Here is a 25,672-nt window from a genome sequence, read left to right as displayed (position 1 = left end):
CTTAACACAGGTTTTGCTCTCAAAGGCAGGGTTTTGTACCTCAAAAAAGGACTTTATCACTAAGTATCATCATCATCTAAATGCATCCAAACTCAGGTTGTGGTTCCTCTTTAAATTATTTGCAAGAGAGTTCTGAGAGACACAGTACTGTGAGGAAGTTGTTAGTCTGTGCCACAGCACCACAATTCTGCCAGCTGTTTGAAGCACTGCTGCTTGCCAGCTTGGATGGACTGTGTTTCCAAGCAAGAATTACTGTGATGGAATTCAATCAGCTCCAGCTCCTGACCAGTTCTCACTAGCACCTATGAGATACTGGTCCTTCATGAGAGATTTGTCTTCCTCTCAGCGCAAAGAAAACTGCTAGGAATGAGATGCTTTATTTGGGATTTGGAAATGGATACAACAGTGAAAGGAGGATCAGCTGGCCCTGGCAGGCAGGCCTAGCCTTCCCTGGGTTACAGTGGATGTGAACCTCCATCCTCTGTGCTTACCCTGATGCGCTTTGCTCGCCTCATGTCATCTGCCGTCATGGTGCTCTGCGTGGGCACCGTGCTACCCTCATGCTGTGGCTGTACGTGGAGCACGTGGTTGTCCTGCTGCTGCAGTGCTGCCTGCGGCTCTGGTGGCACCGGAGTCTGTTCCTGCTGCTCCAGCCCATTCAGTGGGGCTTGTCTGGCCTCATCAAACTGCCCCTTGCTGGAAAAATGCAGCAAGTCCTGAAATCGCAAATCATACAACCAGTGATTATTCCCCCCACCCACTGAAAAACACTTTGATAATACTCAGCATACAACAAGATTTGTACATATTTAATCACAAGCTATAAACAAAACAGTGTAGTGTAGTGTCTGCACTAACTCCTACAGTGCTACTACTGTGTCCACTACTACTTACAGCACATCACTGTCACTCTGTTTTTTCTGAGTTTTTCTAAAGCTTTCTGTTTTGTTCATAAGATGGAGTCAGGTTTTTTTAGTTTCTGCACAATATTAGGAGTCAGTTTTTTAGTTTCTCACGCCCTGGAATATAAACAAGCCTTCTTGTTTACGTATTTCTAGCCTAAAAATAATGTTGATTGACAGCTGGTCTGGCCAGTGGGGTGAAGGGGTAGTACCCCAGCAGCCAATCCACAACCAGACCCATGAATGTATAAAAATTAAAGAAATAAACAGGCTCACTCTCTTTTGGGGGGAGCAGCTCTTGCACTGCAGACCTCCTGCCTCTGTGTTGTCATTTCGCATGTTGGGTGTGACACATCACCTTCACCTACAGCAGCATCACCCAGGGGGGCAGTGCTGCAGGTGGGTAATTCTCCATGGGCCACCTCCTTTGTCTGACCAGCCACAGACAATGAGCATTATCAGCTATTAATAGCCAAGAAGGCTCTTCTGCATTCAGGACTATTTCTGCTTTAACCAAAGTGAATAGTGCAGACCCAGGAAAGAATTTCTGTCTCGTGGAAACTGTTGTCGCTTTGAAACATTGTGTGTCATTTTGCAGTGTCTTCTTTCTAATAAACTATGTGGAGTACTGAACTGGAGAGTGACAAACGAGGTGATCACACTGGGCACTATGTGGTTTTTTTACCCAGTTTCCAGCTCTGTGCACATCACTTCCGTATGTCACACACAGCTGTTCTTCCTCCCCTTTTGTATTAGCATAAAAAGGAGGTGATGTGAGCAAATGCAAAAATCTACATTCTCTCCCTGTAAGTTCCAATAACTCTTCTGGAATAGAATCATCTTTTGTTACATGAAAAAACACACTTAGATCCTTATTTGACATGACATAATGCAACTGAAGAAACTTAAAAGCACAAGTTAGGAAACAGAGCACCAGAATTAATCTTTAATTATGTCAGCTGATGTCTGGTACTATCAGAACACAAAACTGAGTGTGTGAGAAGAAAACCAAGGAATGAGGCCCTTACAGACCATAAGTGCTTACCAGAAAGAGACCCTTAATAAACAATACACCACCTCAGTGTCCAGCCCAGGTCTGGGTGGCAAGTTTCTACCTTGCTGACACTCAGCTGTGCTTTCAGCATCCTGACTCTGCAGTTCTCAGTCAGAACTCATGCCCAGCTTTAGTGCGGTGAGCAGACCCCCAGACCCTGTCCTACTGCACAGACACATGTGAGCCAGCCCTGGGCCATGCTCCAAGCTGGCAGGACACAACCCATCTCCAGTCCGGAGGCCACTCACACACTGGACTGCACCCAGCAAGCACCATCTCCCCAGAGTGAAAGCTTTGGGACGAGCATTAGGTTTGTTTGTCTAAATGATGCTGTCATGTCAGCCTGTAGAGAGAGCGAGCTCACAACTGCCTGCACCTAATGCAGCATTTAGGGCATTGCAGCAAGAATTCACAGGCAGAGTATACATTCCTCCCTCTGAGTCAGCACAGAGCCATGACCCAGTGAGATGCCAGAGGAAAATTACCACTCCAGATATCAGCTTTCAGCTAAGTCATAAAACAGAGCACTGATCCCTCCTGTCACTGCTCATAAAAGGACTTAGTGGTAACCTAAGCATCAGAGAATTTAGCATTTTACTTAAATGCATCATATTACATCCCTGCAGAATATTACCAACAGCTACAAGCAAAAGAACATTTTGCATTAAGCCTGCCTACAGGAGGCCCTTCTGTTAATATTAAAACATCACAGAGAATCATATCTCAAACTGATTTAATTCCACCAGCAACAGTTGTAAGAGCAGGCTGATCTCACATTCCAGAAAGGACAAGTAGAAGCCTGAATTCCTAATCGTTTTACTGTCTAAATTACTTCTGTGAGGCTGCTAAACTGCCACAATAAGTCACCTCACTTCTTAGTGCTTTGGAGTGAAACTTCCTGCAGAAATCCAAGTGATTTTACAGGTTTTATAGAAGGGAAGGGGTGTGCTCTCCTGGCAGAGAATTCCAGCTAGAAACCAAGAATTACTCATGTGTAAGTCCAAAGCACACCCTCAGTTTGCACTGATGCTCCAGATTCTTTTAGTCAAGAGTTTAGATTCCATGTGCTATTTTTTCCCTTCATCTCTAAAAATATACCTGTGTCCCTTCTTCACACTTTTCACCATTTTCACTGGTTACTTCCATGCGCATGAATTTGGGAGGGCGCCCAGGGCGTCTGCCTGGTCCAAATCTCCTCTTTCCTCGCCCACGACCTCGTCCTCTGGCTCTGCAGAATACAAGAGTACTCCAGGTTAGTTACAAAAAAAGATGAATTTGGATTCTCCACTGATTTTATGCTTTTTTTTCTCAGCATCCATATTCACCCATTCAACTCAGCAACAATGGTGCAGTAAATAATAAAATGTAGTAAGTAATAAAAACTGAAGAAATTCCGGTAGCAAAAACAATGGGTTTCTGGGTGGTATCTATTTATTTTGTGCTTTATGAGAAACCAAGGTTCAGAACACATTAAAATTTCTATCAGCAATCAAGAGACCAAGAGGACTGCTTGCTTCCATCCAGCCCTCTGCCATGGCAAGCCTCTCACTTCTAACACCCCAGTTTATGGTGTGCTGGAAACAAGTGCACAAGGAAACCCATATAAAATCTGAAGCCATAATATCCCTCCCCAAAAAGCACTCAGCTGTTTATGTCAGGCACTAAACAGAAGGGAACAATTTTGCGTCAAAAACGCAAAACAAGACAGAGTCACTTGCTGCATTTCAGGAGAAAGAAGGCATCAATGTCTTCTGCTCTGTGACAGGTGTTTGTAGGTTCAGTTTTTAATAGGCCACGATAAACTATGTTGCCAGGCCAGTGAGGCACTAGAAGCCTTGTTTTCCAAGCTCCATACTTCTATATCTCTGAGAAATGTATTATTTCAATACTGTGATACTGAAACATTATAAGTCTTTCTAATTAAGTCTAATTAAGTCTAATTAATTTCTAAATAAAGTCTTTCTCAAAAAAAAAAACCAAAAAAACCCACCAACAGAAAAAACAAACAAACCTCACCAGTTTCAACAGAGTATTTATTTCTCTCAAGCTACTTCTTTCACAGAGTCTCTTATACCAGTCAGCCTCCTACTGCCATGATTTTTCCTTCTGGTGCTGAGTTGATCTCTCCTGAGTTGGTCACTAAGATCTACAGCACAAAGCCCCTCCTTTCTGCATGTTTGGGGAAGCACCACAGTGATCCACAAGTGAAGCTAAGGCTGTCAGTACCTGCTGAAGAAGTCCAGCTTCTCATCATGGGAGTTGAGGTGCTGCTGGAGCTGCTCCGAGCTCATGAAACGCCGATTGCACTCGTAACATGGCCAGTTCTTTTCCTGCTCCCTGAGCACTATTGGAAATGTCAATAACACCATTTAACTCATCACCATTTAAACACCTAATTTTTTTGCCCCCAGCCTCTTTATTCTCTGTAGGCCATATTTCTCCCCTAAAGGTTAGACAGGCTGCAGAATACCCAGCCCTGCTCTACTGGTCTTTGCTTTTATGCTCTCTGCACTGTGCCCTGATCATAGTTCATCACAGAGACACAGAAAGAACACTGGGGACAATTCTCATGGACTATATCAACACTGTTAGAAATTCAGGGGGATTCTGAAATTCACCCTTGTATGGAAGAGCACCTACAGGACTATGCCTCTGGCATAAGTGAAGGGAGAGCAAGGGAAATTTCTAAATCTAAAGGAGTCACACCTCAGTTTATGACACACAGTAGACACTGAGTACAGAAACAGACCTCTTCCAGGGAGGTCTGGAAGCTAAAGCTTCCCAGAAACTGAAGCAACAGCTTAAATTAAGGTAATATTCTCATGAGAAGAGTATTGGTAATAAGCTCCAATAAGACAATCTAGATCTAGTTTAGCTTTTCCCAACCTTGCAGAAATTTGGGAACACTATACAGGCCATATACTTGAAAGTATGGAGTGCAACTCGCAACCACTACCACACTGAAAGCAGAAGATCCGAAGTTACCCTTCCTTTCCTCCTCAGTTATGTCATGGATCTTCTGGTTCACAAACTCAGCGTAGGAGGCAGCATACCACACCTGCAGCAGGAGCACAAGGTAACAGGAGACTTAGGCGGAGCCAAAACTAATGGAAATCTATTTGAAAATGGGTTTTAAGCTATACATTTACTTCACTTGCCTCAACCACTAACTCTTATTGCTCCTTTCATCCTCAGTAATAAAGACCGGTAAGATCAATGTGCCCACAGTGAGGAATGAAAGAGCTTTGCTCAGAAGTACATCCATTTAATTTAAAGGTCTAGCTTCCTAACATGAATGTTAATCTCGCACATGGCAACAAGTAGCTCTAAAGGAAATAAGATTAATCTCTTCAAACTCAGCTACATGACTGTAAAGGAAAGATGTCAGCAGAGTACTGATATTTGTACCAAGAGGAATGGAAATGTTATTAACTTGGGGGATTTCCCATTTCTTCCCTGCTCTCCTTACACAGCCAGTAGGCAGCACCATCCACATAGACTCATTTAAAATGCTTCTGAAGGATTGAAGCAATATGGTCCTGCTTCCTAAAACAAAGATCTGCTAGGCATCCAGCATGATAGGCTGCCAGCATGATAGACCCACTTTTGTCATACAAGGAATTCAAGTCTTCAGCAAAGACAACCACAAGAGGCAGGAAGACAAAGTTTATTAAAGCCTAAAAGCAGATGCTCACATTTAGCTGAGAATTCTTCCATCTCTTCATCTGTTTGATGAAAAAGAGTGGATTTTAGGAGAGATTTCTCAAAGAAGGCATCAACAGATTTTCAGCATGAGAAACTCAAACAAGTTTGAACTTGCAGTGGGCCACAGGCAGAGGTGAGTAGGATTTCAAGGACTCTCCAGCAGGTCTGTTACTCTGCAGGAATGTCACCAGCTGGGCAAAGATGAGAGCCTGGAGCTCCTGGACTACACACCTAGCAGGCAAATCAGAACTTCCCAGCTTCAACTACTTCAATCTCTGGACAAAATGTGCATAAATGCCTTACATCCACTTGGGGAAGGAATCATGTTACCAAGTCTTTCAATTAGCCAACCATTTTATCCCAAAAGAACTACTAAAACATAAAGTAAGAAGAATGATGCTCCCACATGGAGGTCTGTACAGATTTAAAGTCTGATTTCAAATTGTTTTAAAGACAGTTGAGAAAATGTTGTTTGAATACACCTAATAAAATGGATTTGTAAGATTTCTAGTAATTCAGCTTAAAAAAAATTAAGCACTGATTTCAGATAGTCCTGCTCTTAAACAGTAGAAGTAGGCTTTTGCCCTGATTTAGTAAGTGCACTTACTAAACAATTGTTTTCCCAAACAAATTGTTGAAATCTACATGCAAGAAGAGATTTGAAGAACAAAATTTCCTGACATCAAAATTTTTTAGCCCCCCCCACCCAATCCCCCCAAAAATGTTGAAGATTAAGGCCATCTGAGCCAGCCACGCTGCTTTGAGCTCAATGTAATCAATAAATTTTTAGAGAGAACAAAAGGCAAAGCACAGAGAAGTCACAATATCCTTTATCATTTTTCACATGCAAAGTATCAAAAGCTCCAGGAAAGCCAGGTAAAGGGAGAGACCATATTCACTTAAGGCACCAGGAAACAAGTCAGGAACACACAGGGCTAACTGGAAAGGGCATCCAGAATTTAAAAAAAAAAATTGATTGCTGCAATAAAAATTAGATTGTATCAGCTGTGTAAAGCATGACAGGGAGAGACAATTTACATATTTTTATTTTAAACTTCCTCATGAACCAAAGCTCATTAAAATACCTATGTTGGAGACTAACTACTTACTGATTTCAGTGACATTCAATTCAGGCCATCAGAGGGGAAAAAAGCTCTAAAAGTATTCACAACCATAGTTTCTGGCACTTATTAAGCAGGAACTTTTAAGGTACTATTTAATCAGTAGAAAAAGAGAATCCTGGCACACGAGCAATGCCATACCTTGAGTTCCTGCTTGGGCTCCACATTTTTAATGGTGGTGTAATAAATGTGGTGACCGTACTGGTAGGCCACCAGGTTCTGCTCCAGGTGGTTTTGAGCTGGACGCACAAACATCATCCAGTTACACAGAGCCTCACTGGAAAGTTCAAACCACAGGTCCTCTTGCAAATCTCTGTCTTTTCTGTCACCCTTATCAAGAGAAACCTGTAGCAAAATCCAATTACATGTGACTGTAACTGCCTGGCAGCACAAAAGAATCTGAGTTACTAAGAAAACTACTGTACCCATGCGACTGTTACATTAGGGGAGCAATGAAAGCATAGCTAATTTTTTCTCTGTACTAACATGGATCTAGAAACAGGCAGAAAAATATTTAGCCGCAGGTAAAGATTAAGGAGGGAGGCACAATGGATCCTTCCAAGGCTTTCAAGGACAAGAATCTTCATTAAAGGGGCCAGGGACAGTATGAGCATGTGACTCTAACAAATGACACACTAAAGCTATAGTTTTAGTAGGCTAAAGCTGTAGCTTTAGTAGGCTACAGAAACATCAGTCAGAAGTTTCTAACACTTTTCCTTTCATTTCTTGACTCATAACATTGCCTCAATCAGGAAGCAGCACCTCCTTAGCTGAATTTCTCTTGGTTGCTGAATCTGCCTATGTCACAACTTGCTTGTCAGACACTGACCATCACCCATCATTAGGCCCTCCTAAGACTGTGGATCTAAACTCCAACACATAAAGGATCAATTTTTTATAGTGAAACCAGTAAATAAATGGATAAAAGCCACTCAAATCCAATTTACCCCATTGCTTGGCAAAAGAAAGGGAATAAAAATATCTCCTATCCCCTACATCTTATGAACAGAAAAGTAAGAAAAATATTTTGAACCGAGTTTACAACATGACACAAAAGAATGGCTGCAGAATGTACTCTGAAGGGGCCGCCGTTTTTATGTCCAGATGTTGCTTCAGCTCATGTGAGAGTGAATCACAGCCTTCCATGTTTTGTACCCTATATATATATATATATGTATGGCATTATGGTCATAGGATATATATATATATATGTATATGTATATATCTCCTATGACCATAACGCCAGAACATTCACCAGGATTAGTGTGTCACCCTGACTAAAAGAGCAGATTTGATGCCAAAGCAATCTGGGTATTTCTTAGTTACATTCAGAGGTGGAAGTTACAAAACATCTCTAGTGAATTAATCAAGGTAGAGTGACAAATTAATGAAAAATCAAAGCTTAGGCACAAAATGATTCCCCCTTTTCTCACTCTTACCTTCAAATGGATATAGCAGTCTTTGAGCTCAGTCTGTCTGACCAGGGGTCCTTCCACAGGCCCAAACTGTGTACGCTTTGGAATACGCCTTTTGGAGAATACACCTCCCAAAAACCTGTCTATATAGAGCACCAGGGGAAGGCTGGCCCTCGCCCTGGTCAGCACAGGCCGGTTTGGGATGGGATGCAAAGGTCCATGTTTTGGACACACTGAGGGATGTGCGTTATTACACTCTTCACACCCTGCAACACAAAGGCAGAGAGGATGCGACTTTCAGGCAGACACTCACACACCAACTCACAGACAACCTTATCTCTCTCTAAACATGTTTGGCTCAGCTGTGGGAACACTTACGCCAATAGTCTGTCTACATTTTAAAATACTAGACAGGCCAGTATCCAGCAAAATAAGAACAAAGCAGCTCAGAGGCTTCACTAAAGACAGAATTTTATCTTTTCAGTAAAGCAGCCCAATTAGAGTTCACATTTTGGGGACTTAAGACTCACATTTACTAATTACTGCTAAAATCTGGATGGGTTTTTGCCTCTCTTTACTAAAGGGCTGATGGAGAAGGAAGAAAAAAGGAGGGGGCAGGTAGCATACTACATATAACTGCACATGCTTACACAAATCATTGGGATCAAAGGGTCGAGGTGGATCTGGATCCCATTCATCCATGTCAGTGTCTTCCCCATCTTCATCCTCATCTTCATCCTCATCATCTTCCTCTTTTGTTTCTATCCTTTCCATTTGATTCTGCAGAGGTGCTAAAGGATCAGAACCATCCACAGCCTCCATAGGAGGTAACACCTGGTTATGCACCGGTAATGATGCCTGAGGAGAGAATTCAAAACAATTCAAGCTGATTCCTGAAGAAAACCACAAGGACAAGCAACGAAGGTCCCTGCTAGTTTACCCTTCCTGCTGCCTCTGGTAATGAAGAGGAAGACAAGGGAAGGTGTTAAATGACTGCCAGAGGATGTTTTGCATGGCTCGCTGCTGCTGATGGCCTCACTCAAAAAACCTGTATTACTCTCTGGCTCTATCCTGCCAAGGTTTCAGTTCTCAGAAGAAACTGAACTCAGAGGAACTTCTGGACCCTTGCAGGAAGTTTGAAACAAAGTCCAGGCTCTGGGGATATTACCTAGAGCCTAAAGCTGTATTTTAATTTCTTTTGTACAAGTGAGAGAATCCTGCACTTGGGCACATGATCTTCTCTTTACAATCCAACAAAACAAATCACCAGAGTAAAAAGGTAGAGGTCAGTAAGAGGTGAGGTAACGTGGAGACTAGATATAAACTATGGGACACGAAGGACAGTTGAGGGCATTGCATTCTTCCACTGATTTTCAAGTTTAGCCCTTTCCTTCCTTAAAAAACCCACAACATTTGAGGTTTGGTGTATATTCCACCACCCACACAGGTTTCTCAGGTAGGGAACAAGAAATATTACATCCAGCAGAGCTGCCTGAAAACACTGATGAAAAAACCCAGTGGATGTGGCAGTCAGCACTACACCTTCTGTTAACTTCACTTTTCAGCACTGATATAACTTTAAGGTAGCTGCTCACAGAACCATCTGTGAAACAGGTTTCTCTGTATATTAAATACATGATCTCCTAAACCCTCATACATTCCATGGTGAGACTACGGAAGACAGTACAAATCTGCGCTACAGTTTTCTCACATCTCCTCCCGGATCACTCAGCCACATTTCATCCCCAGAGATGATGGAGCAATGGAATCAGTGCACTTGTATATGGAAAAGGAAAGGGTGCCTGGCAACTTACTCTATCTGCTTGTGGCCCCTGCTCCTGAGCCACTGGCTGGGGGGGGTCAGCAACGCTGCCGAGCACAGACAGGTTGGTGGGATTCATGCTCTGAGCAGCAGCAGGCAAGAGAACCGTTACCTAAAATCACAGGCACTCATTTTAGCACTGCAGCATTTCCATCAGTCACTTAAAACACGGGCAGGGCCTGGCATGCACAGCTCCCTTGAGCCCTGCACTCACTCAAAAACCATGGCATTCCCATGATTTTTGGGGTTCCAATAGGGATGATGGGTATCAACAGAACCTGCAGTTCCTGGGAGAAAGGGAAAGGCTTCAAATCTACAGACTTGGCAAATTCTGAATTACCTATTACACATTTTTAAATTAAAGTGCTACTCAGCCTGGGTTCAAATTGCACTAAAAATAGATGTTAGGAGCTCTTTAGCTCTTGGTAAAACCAGTGATTTGGGGTCTCTTTTCCTCTATGCCCAAATTTACTTTTGTTTTCAAAGGAAAAGGCAAAGAAGAACTAAGAAACACTTCCTCTTTTTTTGGTTTCTTTTTTCCTCAAGCAAACCCTGAGAGGTTGGAACTACATAAGCTTTAAGGTCTCTTCCAGTCCAAATCATTCTGTGATTCTATGAGCCAGGATGCATTAAAAAACCAAGATGGTGTACTGACCTCATGAGAAGATCAAGCTCCCAAACAAGAGGATCCCAACAATTATTTTTCTTTACATTTGATCATACTATACATTTTTGTTTACATACTCACTTTTTTGTGCTGTAACAATCAAATTAATGCATATTATCACACTGTTCTCTTCCATTCAGCAAGAAAACAAAGCACAACTAAGACCCTAGGAATCACCTTTACTGCGGGTTTTTTTCCTGCTTATCTATAGAGGAATTTGCACCCTTATTCTGCATGACTTCTCATCCTTCTCTACAGCTGACATCATGTGGCTTCTAGTTTGTGCCTCTGACTTTTGAGCAGCTTTTATGACAAAATACAAGCTCTTGCCTCTCTGCAGAGTGTTTAATAAATATCAGATAAAACTGAGAACAGTGAATTCGGCCAGTAGTGAGGGAGCAGACAACAAAATTTGTAATGTAAGCACTCAGTCTTAGAACTCCAAACCAGTTGTTTTGTTTAAAGACAAAGAGTAATGAAGAGAAATTTATGAAAGGCCTGAAAAACAACAGCAAAAAGACTTCAGGGAACGGTGTGATGGTGAGGAGGAAATCACCATAACAGTACAGTATTGAGGCTTCTGGTGCCAGGTGGCATCATTATTCCTCCAGTGTGCCAGCAATGAGAGGGTCACACAGACTTGGATCTATTTGTACCCCCTATGAGCACTGCCTACTACTAATCACACCAAACATACCCTTACTTGCACTTCCACTGCACGGATTATGGGCATTATTTTTATAAACATTTCACTTTCTTTCTACAATAGTTTCCTCTGAAAGACAAGAAGAGCTTTAATTATTATTTTATCATTAGTTGTCAGTTCAGGGATGTCCCACCTGAAATGCTGATGTAAAAACAACTGCAAAGGCAGGAGTTGATATAATGAGGGATTAACTGTTCACCAGAAATTAATACAAGTGTTAGGACTGCTGTCAGACGGTGTTGGAATGGAGGACAGGCTGAGGACACATAGACAAGTGTGTCTGGGATAATAACAGCAGATCACCTCTGTTGTCACTACCATCTGCACTGTGCACAAGTAATCTCTATTTTTAATTAATCATATATTTGTTGAATGAGCTTTAAGACAATTAAATAGGAATTTTTGCCTTCTTAATGCAGGGGAACTGATGGAGCAAAAAATTCCGGAACAAAACTCCAGAGAATGAGATGACAGGTAACACCTTTATTGTGTCAGTCATTGCTTTCCGTCTGTGCCTCAACCATTTAGGTGTTTTTGCAAGAAAAATTATTTTCAGCACTCTTTCAATCCCTCACTCTGCCCCAAGACTGCCAATAAACACACATTTTAATGATGGCTTTGGTGATAATTTGGATCTAACACATCCATTCACACATGTCATTAAAGACCCACCAAGCAATAATGATTTTAAGTCTATGACAAGCAGAGAATTTCTGAAAGTACCTGCCTACAGCTGATTACCACAGTGCAGTTCCCAAAGATATCAGTAACAGTTAACAACAAAACTTCTGCATGCATCATGGATGTAAAAAGAATAAGTAAAAACCATCATAACCTTATAAACACAGGCTGCAGTTTTAGTCTCTTCCCAGCCCACCTCACACTGGCAAACCCAGCACACCTGATAAGGGAGTCAGTCACTGAACTTCTTCAGGTTTTGCACTTAATTTCCTGTGATGTTTCTAGTAAACCTACAATTTAATCCAATTTTTCTGTTCCTCAAGAGCCTTTTGTGGACTTAAAGGCATTTGGATCAGAACCTGTATGAGTACAACTGAAAATCCAGCCTTTCCAAAATGGCACATTCAGATGACATCAGCCACGTCTGCTGCAGGGACACCGTTGAAAGATTTTTCATGCTATCTGGGGCAGTAAATTAGAATTCTTGTTGAATATTAATTAAAGAGAATAAACCCAAAATCATTCTTAACTTTTATTGTCATTCATGCTCAAGCTGGTCATTGGTCTTGATCAGGGTGACAGCACAAGATTGTCACTAGACAACTTCAGAGACAGCTCATTACCTTCCCGCACCACATGAATGTCCCTTTACCTTCCCTAACTGTTCCCTCACAGTTTTAGGCCCAAAATGAGTAATATCTCTTCCTTACCTGCTGGGTAGTAGCATCCTGTTGAACATAAGCCACTTGGGACGGATCTGTAAACAGAGTCTAGACAAAGTGAAAAAGGCTTATCAAACCAGCCCTGGGGGTTTTTACTCCCAGCTCACACAAAAGTTACCCTGCCACCACAGAATAACCCACATTTGAGCCTTTTGTCATCTTCTAACCTGCCTGTTATCACAGCACATTACTTAAACTTACCCAAGTAGATCTACTCACATAGAAACTAAAAATTAGGGAAAGCTCCCTAATGAGTTAATATATTTATGTGGCACTTTGCATCTGAACAGCTAAAGTGTTTCACAGTTTATTTTTTTATTTACCAAAATCACTTGGTCAATTGTTGATTTGATAAAATCTACAGGATAAAATTTAATAGCTCTGTCTATGCCCTTAATGTGTAACACTTTAAGGCAGGATAGAAGGTAACCACAAGCTTTTTCTTCCAGAAAATTCACAAGACTGCTGCATGCTTTCTTCTGAGGAACTATCATCCACATCCTATATGGGACTTTGATATGGCCAGGATGCTGTTTAATTTCATAGCAGTCATGCCAACTTCAATATTCTGCAAGAACAACCCTGAAAGAATTCCAGGAAAAGCAAGACTAAGAATTTACATAGGCCAGCCTTACTTAGCCAAAATTGAAATATTTGAGCTTGTAGCAGCCTAGCTACAACAAAATAAAGCATGGTACAATACAAATTCCTTTAGCACTGTGATAATTTCACCTTAGATGCAGAAGAGTGTCTGAATACTACATATCTTTTGACACAATGACAGCATTCAGAGTTTTGGAGTTAGTTGGCCAGTAACTTCCTGGGAGATATCCTCTCGGGATATCCCTCCACATAGAAGCTGGTTTTCTGGGACACCTGAGAGCTGCACAAGACACACTGGGCCACATGAGGCCCTGCCAGCGTGCTGAGGGTGTCAGGCACATGCACTTTGCCGCACAGCTAATCTGCCCTGTCAGCAAAGATATTATAAAACACTCTTGACAAAGCAAGTCTGTTCCTTTTTAATCAGTCCACACAGAGAGAAGCAGAGATGCATAGCCCATTGACCCCTTATAAACATGTGCTGCAAGGGAATAAAGGCTATATGGTATGATTATGCAGAAGAACAATAATGTAAATGGTCTAAAAAATCAGTAACTCTGCAGAGACTACAAAATTACATTGAATAAACAGAGATGCTCTGCAAAAAGACAATTGTTATTGTAACTATCAATTATGACAACTGTACTACACAAAACAAAGACTCTTCCAGAACCAACATAGATAGCTCTTAGCTCTTTACTGGATACAAGAGGCAGAATTTCTGGTGAGATTATCCTTGTTCTGGAAAATACTTTTGAGTAAATTACAATCTCATCCACCTTCAGTGAAGTAACCAGCATTTCATAATTCATAGCCTCACCATCCTTTGATAAGCAGATTTGCACATCAGACAAATGAACAGCATGAAGTCCCTGCTCAGCAGTGAACAGAGAAAACTGCTGGGAGCAACTGCCTGCTATTTTCCAGTCATACAACTTGGCTGGTAACTGGCTTTCATCCCAAACAAGACTGTTGTATTTTCTAGGTGCCAAAACCAGGGTGGGCTCAGAACCACACGTGCCTGCGTAGCTTCCACGGGGTGGATGTAAACGAGGGTGTGCTCCGAGGTGTCCACAGAGGTGTAGGAGGTGCCGTCAGCCGTGTAAACCACCTGCTGTGGGGGGCCACGCTCCTGCTCGTCACTGTACATGATCTGGGCCACTGCTCCCCCCTCGGGGACAAAGTGCACCTGAGGAACAAACAGATCCTGGACTCGCACCAACACAGGCCAGTGGGACACAGCACCAGAGTCATGAGGTGCCTTGGAAAGCAGAGAGAACTTGTGTCCCAACTAACCTGAACACAGTGAAAAACACACATTTCAAATCCCACTCAATTATTCTACCAATAGAAATCTGGACACAACTCCCATCAGTCTCTGGTTTTCCTCTGCATTGCAACTCAAGACATAACTGCTACAAAGGGCACCCACCCATACCTAGATCTTGCACGATAATTTGAAAATTTGTGAGGGAACAAGTTCATATTTGAACTGATGTATCTATTAAATTTATTGGGATATTGTTACCCTTTATGCTCATATCCCTTTCAGGATTTATGATAATGATTTCATTCAGTTCTGTAGTTGGAGAATTTTTGCTGTCTGATGAGAGTCTAACGTAACTTATTAACTCTGACACTCTTCAAATTATAGTGTTGCAGTTCTCAGAGGCAGCAGTAAGGCATATTAGACTGCTTCTCTGTAGTATCTATGTGCAGCAGTAGAAAATTCAACTATTTAAACAGACAAACCTATACCTGAAAACATTAAGCACAGATTCCAAGGACTACCTGAACAAGTTATGTGTAGGGCAGCACTTCAATCTAAACGAGTCGATTTTACCAGAACATTATGATCATAACTGATGATATCAGTGGCCTATATTAAATGAGCCAGAACACTGGATTCAGGTGAAAACAGGAACATGTGTAGCTTTTGCCATGCTGAAAAGCATTTTTAGTGTATGGGAAGAACAGGAGGAAACCTAGTTTGAGTACAAGTATTCATAGTCACATAAAATTCTTTCATATAAAATGATGCCACAGTTACATATTTTGTTTATTTTGTTTCACTTTTTAGCTTATGCTTCAGAAGACACCTGGTACTCTCCTGTGGATGCTCAGTGCTGATTCTGTACAATAAATCCTCTCACAAACACTACAATTTCACATTTGGAGAGCACTTTGCAAATACTCATTAAGCCTTAAAACTGCCATGTGCAAACAGCAGCATGCTTATCCCACTGCAGAGAGAAGGAAATACACGACATTGAAAACTGCCTTTCTTTGCAAATTTCAAAGCTGGAATTACTAAGAGAGGCAGAATTTCTCTGCTTGTGGGTCAAATATCATGCAGCATCCTTTTCCTACCATATTATTTGAGTAAATCAATTTACAGAATTCTAGAAATTCCCAGCTGCATTGTCTCAGAGGCAGAGGGATGAGCTGCATACAGCAGAACCTGACTGCATTAGTCACTTACAATTAACATTTCTCCCTTCCTCACTACCCAGATGTCTGGCTGGAAAAAATTACTTGTATTACTTTCCCCAAGGTCCACCCACAGTTCCAATTGATTTGAATGATGCCATCAAAAATGGCTGCTACAGAGCACAGATTTTGTTCATGTTCATTACTCTGAACACCTTTTACTCTCTCCCACATGGTTATAAATGTATTTGGACACTGAAACTTCTACAGCCACAGCTGAAGAAGCTGTGTAGAAGCCACAGCTGAACAAAACTAAAGCCTGGTTTTGTTCAGCTCATCTCAGAGCTGTGTCTTCACTGCTGCAGTTTGTACGACTCAGTTTCTGAAGCTTTAACACCAAATCACACCAGAAATGTTTGTATTTCTGTTCAAATGAAAGCAGAGCTTCTAGACTCTAAATCAGGGCCGAATGGGAATTAACCCTCTCCACCAATCCCAATCCAGCCTGAGCAAAGGCAGAACTCTGGCTAATCACCTGAGCAGTGTTCTGTTCCTGTGCTGCAGACTCAGTCCACACCTGAGGACTTTCCTCTTTTAAGTCCATCTCCTCCCTGCCTGGGTGCTCTATGAGGAGAAAAAGATCTACCAGAGGAATGTCTGGCTGAAAGGATTCATCTGTTCAATGTGTTTCTGCCTCCAGAAGACCAGGTGATCGTCAACAACATGGCTGTAAAAAAAAAAAAGAGAACAGAGACGTTAAAACCAGCATAACACATGGCACAGAGCCATGAGTGATTTATCAGCTACTATACTTCAGTAACACAGAGTAAAGCAGGTTTGGCTTTACAAACACTTCCTACAAGACCCAAACACCTTACATTATGGGAATAAGGGAACAGAAATCTTATCTCACTGAGCATGGTCATCCTGCTGTTCACCACTTTCCATGTCCCATTAAGGAGGAAACAAATCAACCATTGCACCAATTGCACTGAAAGATTACTCTGAATTCTTCCTGCATGTCTTTCCTTGGACACAGGCCATCCAGCTTCTCCTCACTGTCCTTCTGGTACCTGCAGGCCTAGAAATCAGTAAATAATGCAAAAAATGGACTTGACACTTCCAACAAGAAAACACAATGTTCAGAGATGCATCACCAGTTCCTCAGTTTGCCTAAATTGTTTGAGCACCAATTGGTTTTCCATGTACAGATAGAGTTGACCTTGGACAAAACCCCAGTCCCAGATTAGTACAGTATTAGAATAGCTAACTATTAAAAAGTAACAATGTATCTTAAACTCTCAGAGATCCTGACAAACTGCTTCCAAGCTTGGTTTTATTCACCTCTTGCAATTTGCCTCTCAATCTGCCATTGCAATCCCAGAAGGGTAATTTAGAGCTCTGGTGATTGGTTTAGTTGGTGGTTCAGCACCTTCCCAATCCTTAGTCTCTAATGTCATATTAAATCACAGGCCAGGAATTATCATGAGGCTGAGTCCATTTCATTTCTCAGCTACTCCAATTAACTTTATTTTCTATCCAGTGCCTTGCTGAGCTGATCCAACAACAGCACCCATCTGTGCACCAGGAAGAGAGCAGAAGGCTCCTTGCTGATGCTTTCATTCATTTGCATTTTAAATGCAAATTATTTTAGTCATAATTTATCTCTATAAATGCTAGCATTTGGCTTGTCATTGACAAACTGAAAAAAATATAAATCACCAGGGCAGGGAAGTTTCAGGCTAACATCACTGAACTGCGTGGTGGAGCAAAAAAATTGTGTTACTTACATACAGACAAAGAAAAACAGTGGGGAAGATATTTCTGGGCATTGCTAGACACCAAGTCATGCTGTTACTGGTGACTGGAGTTAACACTTTCTATCTCACGCTGAGCAACCCAGCACACATGGACCCCACAAAAGCAGACACTGAGGAACTCTTCTGACTTTCTCTTATATGCAAACATCTCCAGTTATAGGAACACAGGAACAGAAATCTCATCTCCATTAATATTTCTCAAATACAAAACATCCCCAAAAAGCACTTAGGAAAAAAATTAAAATGAAATGCATATACCGGCATTCAATGCCTGAACTTAGTATGAACAAATTAACTGCAGCAAACATTTAGAAGTTATAAACACCAGCCTTGTTCTCCAAGTGTGGAAAGTCAGGGCAATTTACAGAAAAATATTATTTATTTATATATCCAAGTGCACACATGCTCTAATCTTTAAATAAATACCATCCATCCCTACACAGAGCCTTTTTCCTAGCTACTTGTTATGTTATTAAGGATTAAATTAGGGATTTTCTCATATCTAATCCTACCTCATTCACTGACCTCTTTCACTGATTTTATCAGGTATATGTTCTTTATTCAGAATTTATAAATATATACATATATCAGGTGTATGATCACCTCTACCCGTGTGAAATGTGACAGCATTTATGTCAGTAACACCTTCTTTGCAAAAGAAAGGCAAACAACTTCTTTGCAAAATTTAACACCCATCCTGTTGATATTCTTCAGCTGGTTTATCTACAACAGCTCTTTTCCTAGACTGCCAGAATTAATCAAGAGCCAATACAAGTAATTGCACTAACAGTAGCCAGTAGTTTAATCAATTACCTAACTGCTTAGAAAACTAAAAATAAAAACAAACATTAGAGGTTTCAACTGGAGGTGGTTTGATTTTTTTAAAAAAAATATATAATTACCCTATTAGAAAGAATGAGATTATATTAACTACTAATTGAATTAAGGGAAAGGCACAGTTCTGGCTAACTCCACATGGTGCAACAAGTAGCAGAATTTCTGGCTGACCTTCCCCACCAGCAGAACTGAAGGTCTGAAGGAAGATGCTGACTCACTCCTGCAGAGTCATTTTGGCACAGATAACTTACAACTTGAGTACAAAGGGGACTGAAAGGTTCAGGCAAGGTCTTTAAAAGACAAAACTGGGTATTAAGATTCATCTCTGAAAAAAGAAGTACCAAAAAGTTGGAAAGGAAAGCAGAAGACAGTTATTTCATGGTTCTGAAAGTTAGGACTAACTTAAAATCTTGGGGGAAAGAAAAGCAAGGCTGAGCCAAATTCAGTGGCCCAATGCTGCAGATTCTATAGACAGTCTGGTTATTGTTGTTCTTGACAGAAATGAAAATAATAAACAGCTCAGCCCAGACAATTGCGCAGCAATAAGGGACAATAGTAGGAGGAACTGCAGGATTTGCTGATGCTTTCAGCTTCTGTACTTCCAAGTTCATCCTCGGATCTGCCTCTGGTATGCATTCCCTCAGTACATCTGTAATTATGAAAACACACTGAAAAGTAGATTTCTCTGGAAACATACATGTGCTGAGAGTGAAGACAATTTAGGAGACAGATTGTGTCCCAGAGAGGTCCCAGGGACAGGTAAATAAAGAAGGTGGGGGGCAGGAGCAAGTGTTCAAATTCAGCTGTGAAACAGGCCCTACAGTCAAGGCCAGGAGCTGGAAAAATCTTATCCAAAGTCACTGACAATAGAAATGCCACAAAACACCAACACCTGAGCAAGTTTTCTGACACTGATGACAAGAAGACCAAACTCACTTTGCTCACTGGTCCTCCATAGGATGCTCCTTCTCGTTAATCCTGCACAATCTTATTTCCTTCCCTAGATCCCACTCTCAAAACCCATTACAGCCATGACACTGACAGCCACCGTGTCTCAAAATTTTAACCATTTCCATATGGTCTTCTCTTAGCTTTGGTAGGTTTTTAGCAGAAACAAATGTGAAATTTTGGACATAAGCATTGCCAAATCACTGGCATGCAGGGAGTGCTCTCTGTTTGCTCTCCACACTGTTTGCCCATGGATTATCCTTTGCAATTGTTGATTTTTCTCATGGTATCGAACACATTAGCTATTTTCAGACAAGCTAAATAAAGACCAAGACAGGCACCTCAACAGGAAGCTCTGCCACATCCAAGGAATCACCACAAGAATATGTGTAACAGAAATTCAAACTCAATTGCAGAAATCCTAAAAGAAAAAAAGATAATTAAAGGCATTATGATAGGATAAATTGATTTTTTCTCAATATGAAGAAAGTAGGTTAAATTTTGTAATAAAAGTCCATGTAGAGGTTCAGTAAATCAGTAATCCAAACAGCTTGCTTAAAGTCATGTTAAATTGACGTGTTATGTATGTCACAACTATATTCTCTCCACTATAAAATATAAGAGGCCTGGTTCAAATACTATTTGTTATACTTTTTTTGTTGTTGTTTGTTTTGTTTTGTTTTTGTTTAATGCTTATAGCAAGTACTTCAGTAACTTAAAGATGATGAAATTTTACTTTTCTGGAAGCTGAAAGATCAGTCAATTATGCCACATCACCCAATAGTTACCCAAAATTCCGCCAGCACCCCAATGCGCATCAAAAACATGAGCAAGAAATGCCAGTGGGAGATGTTTAAGTATTTACAGTAACTGCAGACACAGCATTTTCCTCCCCAAATAACACACATGCCTCATGCCTCACCCTGTCCATGCTGGGTGATGACACAAGCTGAAACAGTAATAGGCATAACCAGAGAGTACAAATATAGTCCAGTACCACTCCAGTATGGAACTGGTGAGGCAGTGGCAGTCCTGTGTGTCAGTATATATTGTGCCAATCACAACACAACGTGATCCAAGAAGCAGCACAGTTCCTGTGATTTTAAAATATCTCCTCTAGTGGAACATTAGCTCATTCTGAGCTGTGCAAATAAACTAACCATCCCTTCAAGACAACACAGGTTTGTCTCAGAACACCATTCACATTTACCTTCCTTTTCTCAACACTTTCTAGGATCTGCTAATGTCACAGACCTACAGCCATCTCTCTTTAGTTTTGCATTTTACATTCAATCCAGAAAATGTCATTAATGACAAAACTTCTCCTCTGCTGCTCCTGATGCCTAGAAAGCACCTTGGTATCATTGCCTGACAGTTCTTTTTTTTTGAAATCTTGCTTAAAATATCCTTTTGACCTCTGCGACACTCTCCAACTGCTCCCTCCAGATCCTGTGGGATGGTGTTTTCTCTGAAGCTGTGTTATTAAATCAGCAGCTCTCCCATGCAATGCATTAAGCTCCAGAGGATGGGAAGGCACTGCTCAGAGGGGCAAAGCGCCTCATTGCCTATCCAACAGCAATGTCTTTGTTACCTTTGCTGCCTCAGCATTAGACACCCTGAGCCACCACAGCTCCAGGAGTGGCCCCTCAGAGGTGTATCCATGATCACCCTACAACCACTCAGAAGTGAACAGTGCAGTGAGAGAAAACCACTAACAGCTGGTTTGTATTTGGTGTCTAAGTGTTTTAAACACAAATTAAACCCAGTGAACTCACCTAGGGCTTCAAAGGTAAGCTCTGAAAGTCAGAAAAATGCACCACCAAAAAAAAATCAACAATAACCATATTTTCTTGGCAAACCTGCTACTAAAGAATGACAGTTTCTTTCCATGCTGCGACTGCACAAGAAGATACAGAGACAAAATCTCTGGAGACTTCATCAGCAGCAACCTCTGCAAGGCTCACTAAGGGCATTCTGCTGAAAAATCTAAGCCAGTGGCTGCCAAACACTCATTTTTGTCCCTTCTCTGGGATGAGAAAGGGAGAATATTAAAGCTGAGCAAGGGGAAAAGACTACCTCCCTGCTCAGGGAGGAATAAAGCCACTCAGTACCTCAAATGAGAACCCACTTTACAATATGGTAATGGTGCATAAACCAGCTAATGGGATTTACTCCCCAGAGCCTTGCTATAGCCTGAGGTTTCCTGCAGCAATAACAGCAGGGACTATTGGCTTAATCCACCCACGACTGAGCTCACTGACAACTCTGTGTCACCCAAGCCATGTGCAAGGGCAGCAAGATTGGTACAAAAGGGGTTTTATGACTGAGTCTTCCTCCAGCTTTTAATATGAAAATGATTTATTATGCTGAAAAGGAACATCACATGTGCCTGCAAAAAGCTTTATCCCACACTTAATTATTCCAGTTTGCCTAGAAGGCAGATCCAGCGAATCTCCTGAAATCCTTTAGCAGGAACATGCCTTCATTGCAGCAAGAAGGTTTCTAACCTCATTGAGGACTGACTCAGACTGTCGTCACCTCCTCTGCATTTCCATCCATCACAGGCACATACTGTTTCAAGGAACTCTGGCCCTGGTGCATTTTGTGTGAATGTTATCAATCAGGTCATGTAAAACCACAGTATTTATGTTTTACTGGTGAGTTAAAAATGGAAATCATACTAGCAAGAATTATTTATTTCCTCAAAGGGAAAAAAGGCTTCAATTTATTTTGTCATATAATAAATAGAAAAGCTCAGCCAAACACCAACTCACTTTTCACTGCCATTGTGTATAATGAATCTATCTATATCCATATCCTTATGGCACATCCATCATCAAAGCAACAATGAGCTGGAAGAGATCTCTAAGACCAAGGCCAGTCCTCTGCTGCTGTGCCCATCACATGTTACAATCCTTTTCCTAAAGAGACAGTGCCCAGGCACTGAAGGTGACAGCACACCAGTCTGATATCACTATTCTCTCACAACTTCTCAGGTAAGTAGCTAAAAATCCATTTCTATCACAGAATACAGCAGAGAATCCAGCCTGAGCACAGGTTAACATCCTCCCGGGGACTACCTAGGCTGGGTTTAGACTTCTACTCAGAGATGCTCCAAGGATATCTCACTTCAGTCCTAATTCTTGTACAATAAAATGCTTCTCACACTGTCCACTCTCTCAGCAGACAGAGTCAACTTCATTACTTTCTACATATGCAAATCTCTTCTTTAGTCACCTCTCTTCCTATTTGCTCAACATCTACAATATCCACTCCAGCAACTGACTTCCTCCCACCCTCCGCTTCCTAAATCTATGGCCATGTTCCTCATGTTGTTGTCTTCCCAATATTTCATCCTCTGAGGTTCCTGTGATATCATGGACTGCTGAATCATATACTGCAGTTCTTGGGCTCCAGCTGCTCGAGGCAGTGACCCTGCCTTCCTAAAGGATTTGGTTTATAAGTCACAGGAAGAGAAGTCTGATAAAGCAAGGAAGCAGGGAAAACATGCATTTAAAGCACAAGATGACACAAAAGCAAAATAAATGTCTGTATCAGTGTCTTCTACAGTTCTGCCCACACAACCCTCAAGATGGTTCTATTAGGGATTGCTGAAAGAAAACAAACCATTCCCCTCCCGCTTCTTCTTGCCAATTTTTTGTCTCCCATCCCTCCTCCTCCAGTAAACTCTTCCCAAAACAACCATCGGTTGGAGGAGATTCTTCCCCTTCCTACAAGCATGTGGTGCTGCTTCCTCTCTCCCTCTCCCACCCCCCTGCCCTTCACCTCTGAATTTTCACCTGTTGTAAAATTCAAAAAAATAAAACTACCTTGTTCTGCACATAAAGACACATACCTAACATGGCTCCTTCAGAATAGCTGCTACTCTGCAACCCCAGAGAACAAATGGAGTATCTGCACTTTCAAACAGGTGGGGATTGACATATAGAGCCCTTTCTGGACTACGATACAACAACTGCATGCTTTACTAGCAGGAGATAAAAGGGACAAATAGACCCAATCTCATGTTGAAGTCCAAACAAAATTCACCATACAAAACCAGCCCCCTTAATTAGATACACTTAAACGTCCATTAGAATTCAGTGTACACAGCTGCCAGCAGTTGCAGGTGGTCAGGAACACACTGGAAGCAGATGCTCACTGCAGAGCAATTTACCCCAGGAGAGCTCATCCAGGGATTTTCTGCAAAGAGTAGGACTAAGGGGACCAGAGGAGAGCAGACAATACTACAGACCAGTTTCACTCTAAAATCAAATTGTCAATTATTCTATCAGATAATGATAATAACAATTACACTGATATCCATCCTATAAACAAGGTAATAAAACTGTTTCTTTTCATACAAGAGAAGCATCCACGTAGCAAAGTGCCAAAACCCATCACAGTTTCAGAGTTTTCCATGTAAGGACCAAGTAGAGCAATGCATGTTCCTGTATTTCTTTTCCTAGAAATGAAGGCTTTTTAAGGCTCAAGACTGACAATTATTTTAGCATGTCCAAAAAAGATGCAAAGAATTCTCTTGTAAAATCAGTTGGTGATTCATTAGCATCTCATCTTCTAACTGAACTAGAAGAAAAAAAATAACTGAATTATTAAAATCTGACAAAAGAATTTGGTAAAATTCAGTATTGTCTCTGCTTGCATTCAAACTCACAGGCAAGCATTGATAGGCATTTTACACATCCAGCTTTGCACTTGATCATTCTTTTAAGAACTGTAAGAACCATAAATATATAACTATATAGTGATACACTAGACAGGTTGATGTCGAAGTACCAACAAGTACATCACAAACACCAACCCTTCATTTCGCTGTCAGGACTATGACTACTATAACTAGCCTAAACCAAGTTTAAATTTTAATTTAGGGACCCTGCAAGAGCCCTCCTAAGGCTCTGCAATGTACTGCTGAGAGGAAAGAGGTGAACACACATAGCTCTTGTACTGGGAAATAACCCTAAAAAGGTGGATTATCCCTTTAGGATGATTAATTCTAAAAGGCACAGCATCAGAACCTCGTTCTTCCATTCCAGCTCAACCATTTAACAAACTCACATCAAATCACTTTTAATAGAACCAGGGCACAGGAGGGGAAACGGAAAACTCAACATAAACGCCCATAGAGCAAGAGAGCCACAAGATCAAGCATCCACTTGCTACAACCATACCCAAGACCACAACAGAATTTTGGCAACAAGCCCACTGGCAGGAGATCGGTGAACTCCACAGCTTCCACCTGCAGCAACTACTGCTACTCTCACCAGGACCCTCATGAATAGAACCACCTCAGGTAAGTAGGGAAGGGCCTAACTTCTCTCCATACCAAGCCTCAGGGCCACAGAAGTCTTGCCTTTCTGGAGCCACACTGATGACCTGGGCCCCCTAGAAACCCCCTGGGGCAAGAGAACCTCGTGAGGGTGGGACTCCGAGAACACACCCCACCACTGCTCCTCACAGGGCAGACTGGGGACCCTCACCCATACCCTCTGATATAATCTCCACGGCCATCAGCAGCCAATCCAAAAACGGGGTGCGACGCCCCGTCCCCTAGCTAGGCCAATAGGAGGTAGGGGCGCGAGGCATACAGCCAATCAGCAGGCGCGAGTGCCCCACCCCCATTCACACCGCCCGCTTCCCGCCGCCGCGCCCCAGCACGAGGGAACGCCGCGCCCCCGCAGCCGCCCTCGCCGGAGGGCGGCGGCGCTATCAGCCCCTCGTGAGAGCGCCCAGCGGCCAGCTGGCCCCAACCACTGAGGGCCGAGGGGGGACACGGGCGGGCGGCGAAGGCAGAGGCTGAGCGGATAGGATGGGCCGGGCTGGTTGCCAAGGGTGGGGGAGCTGGGTTGAGCGCGGGGTGAGCAGCCGAGAATTATGGTGGAGAGATGAGATCCCCCACAGTGCTGAGGGGGCAAAAAATGACTCCGTCACCCTCCCCCCGCCGCTCAGGTGCCGGGGTCCGGACCGTACCACGCAGGGAGGGGAGGGGAGCAAGGGTGAGGGCACCCCCTTCTCCCCGTGTCCGGGGCGGGTGGGGGATCCCGGCTGGGGCGAGGAGGGGGGTAAGCGGACTGTACCTCTCCCGCGGGGTGGGGGGGAAAGGAGAATGACTACGCCCTACTTCCACTCTCCCCCCCCCCCCCCCCCCCACTGGCAGGAACGAACGGTTTATCCCGGCCCCGCGCCGCCAGCTCCGGGCGCCATCTTGGGTGCGACTAAAA

At 42.3% G+C, this 25,672-nt stretch overlaps 1 protein-coding gene across 9 annotated transcripts in view; it reads right to left on the bottom strand.

Annotated features, from left to right (window-relative positions):
• The window catches only part of PRDM10 (PR/SET domain 10), a 42,644-nt gene that overhangs the window by 16,597 nt on the left and 375 nt on the right, over window positions 1–25,672 (bottom strand). For 3 of the 9 annotated variants that reach the window (XM_063417622.1, XM_063417617.1, XM_063417623.1), the window contains exons 2-12: window positions 16,364–16,555; window positions 14,420–14,587; window positions 12,784–12,843; window positions 10,012–10,131; window positions 8,848–9,055; window positions 8,222–8,463; window positions 6,924–7,127; window positions 4,942–5,014; window positions 4,183–4,300; window positions 3,055–3,184; window positions 492–716 (exon numbers count right to left, since the gene is read on the bottom strand). In XM_063417622.1, the coding sequence (XP_063273692.1) occupies window positions 492–716; window positions 3,055–3,184; window positions 4,183–4,300; window positions 4,942–5,014; window positions 6,924–7,127; window positions 8,222–8,463; window positions 8,848–9,055; window positions 10,012–10,131; window positions 12,784–12,843; window positions 14,420–14,587; window positions 16,364–16,432 (1,617 nt within the window). In that variant the 5' untranslated portion in view covers window positions 16,433–16,555. Of the gene's footprint in view, window positions 1–491; window positions 717–3,054; window positions 3,185–4,182; window positions 4,301–4,941; window positions 5,015–6,923; window positions 7,128–8,221; window positions 8,464–8,847; window positions 9,056–10,011; window positions 10,132–12,783; window positions 12,844–14,419; window positions 14,588–16,363; window positions 16,556–16,741; window positions 16,910–19,774; window positions 19,855–25,528; window positions 25,662–25,672 lie in introns of those variants that run through there. The other 6 variants (XM_063417619.1, XM_063417621.1, XM_063417616.1 and 3 more) reach the window with 6 other exon arrangements.

This window comes from Prinia subflava, chromosome 22, assembly GCF_021018805.1.
Source record: "Prinia subflava isolate CZ2003 ecotype Zambia chromosome 22, Cam_Psub_1.2, whole genome shotgun sequence".
Taxonomy (NCBI): domain Eukaryota; kingdom Metazoa; phylum Chordata; class Aves; order Passeriformes; family Cisticolidae; genus Prinia; species Prinia subflava.
This window is presented reverse-complemented; position numbering and strand designations above follow the sequence as displayed.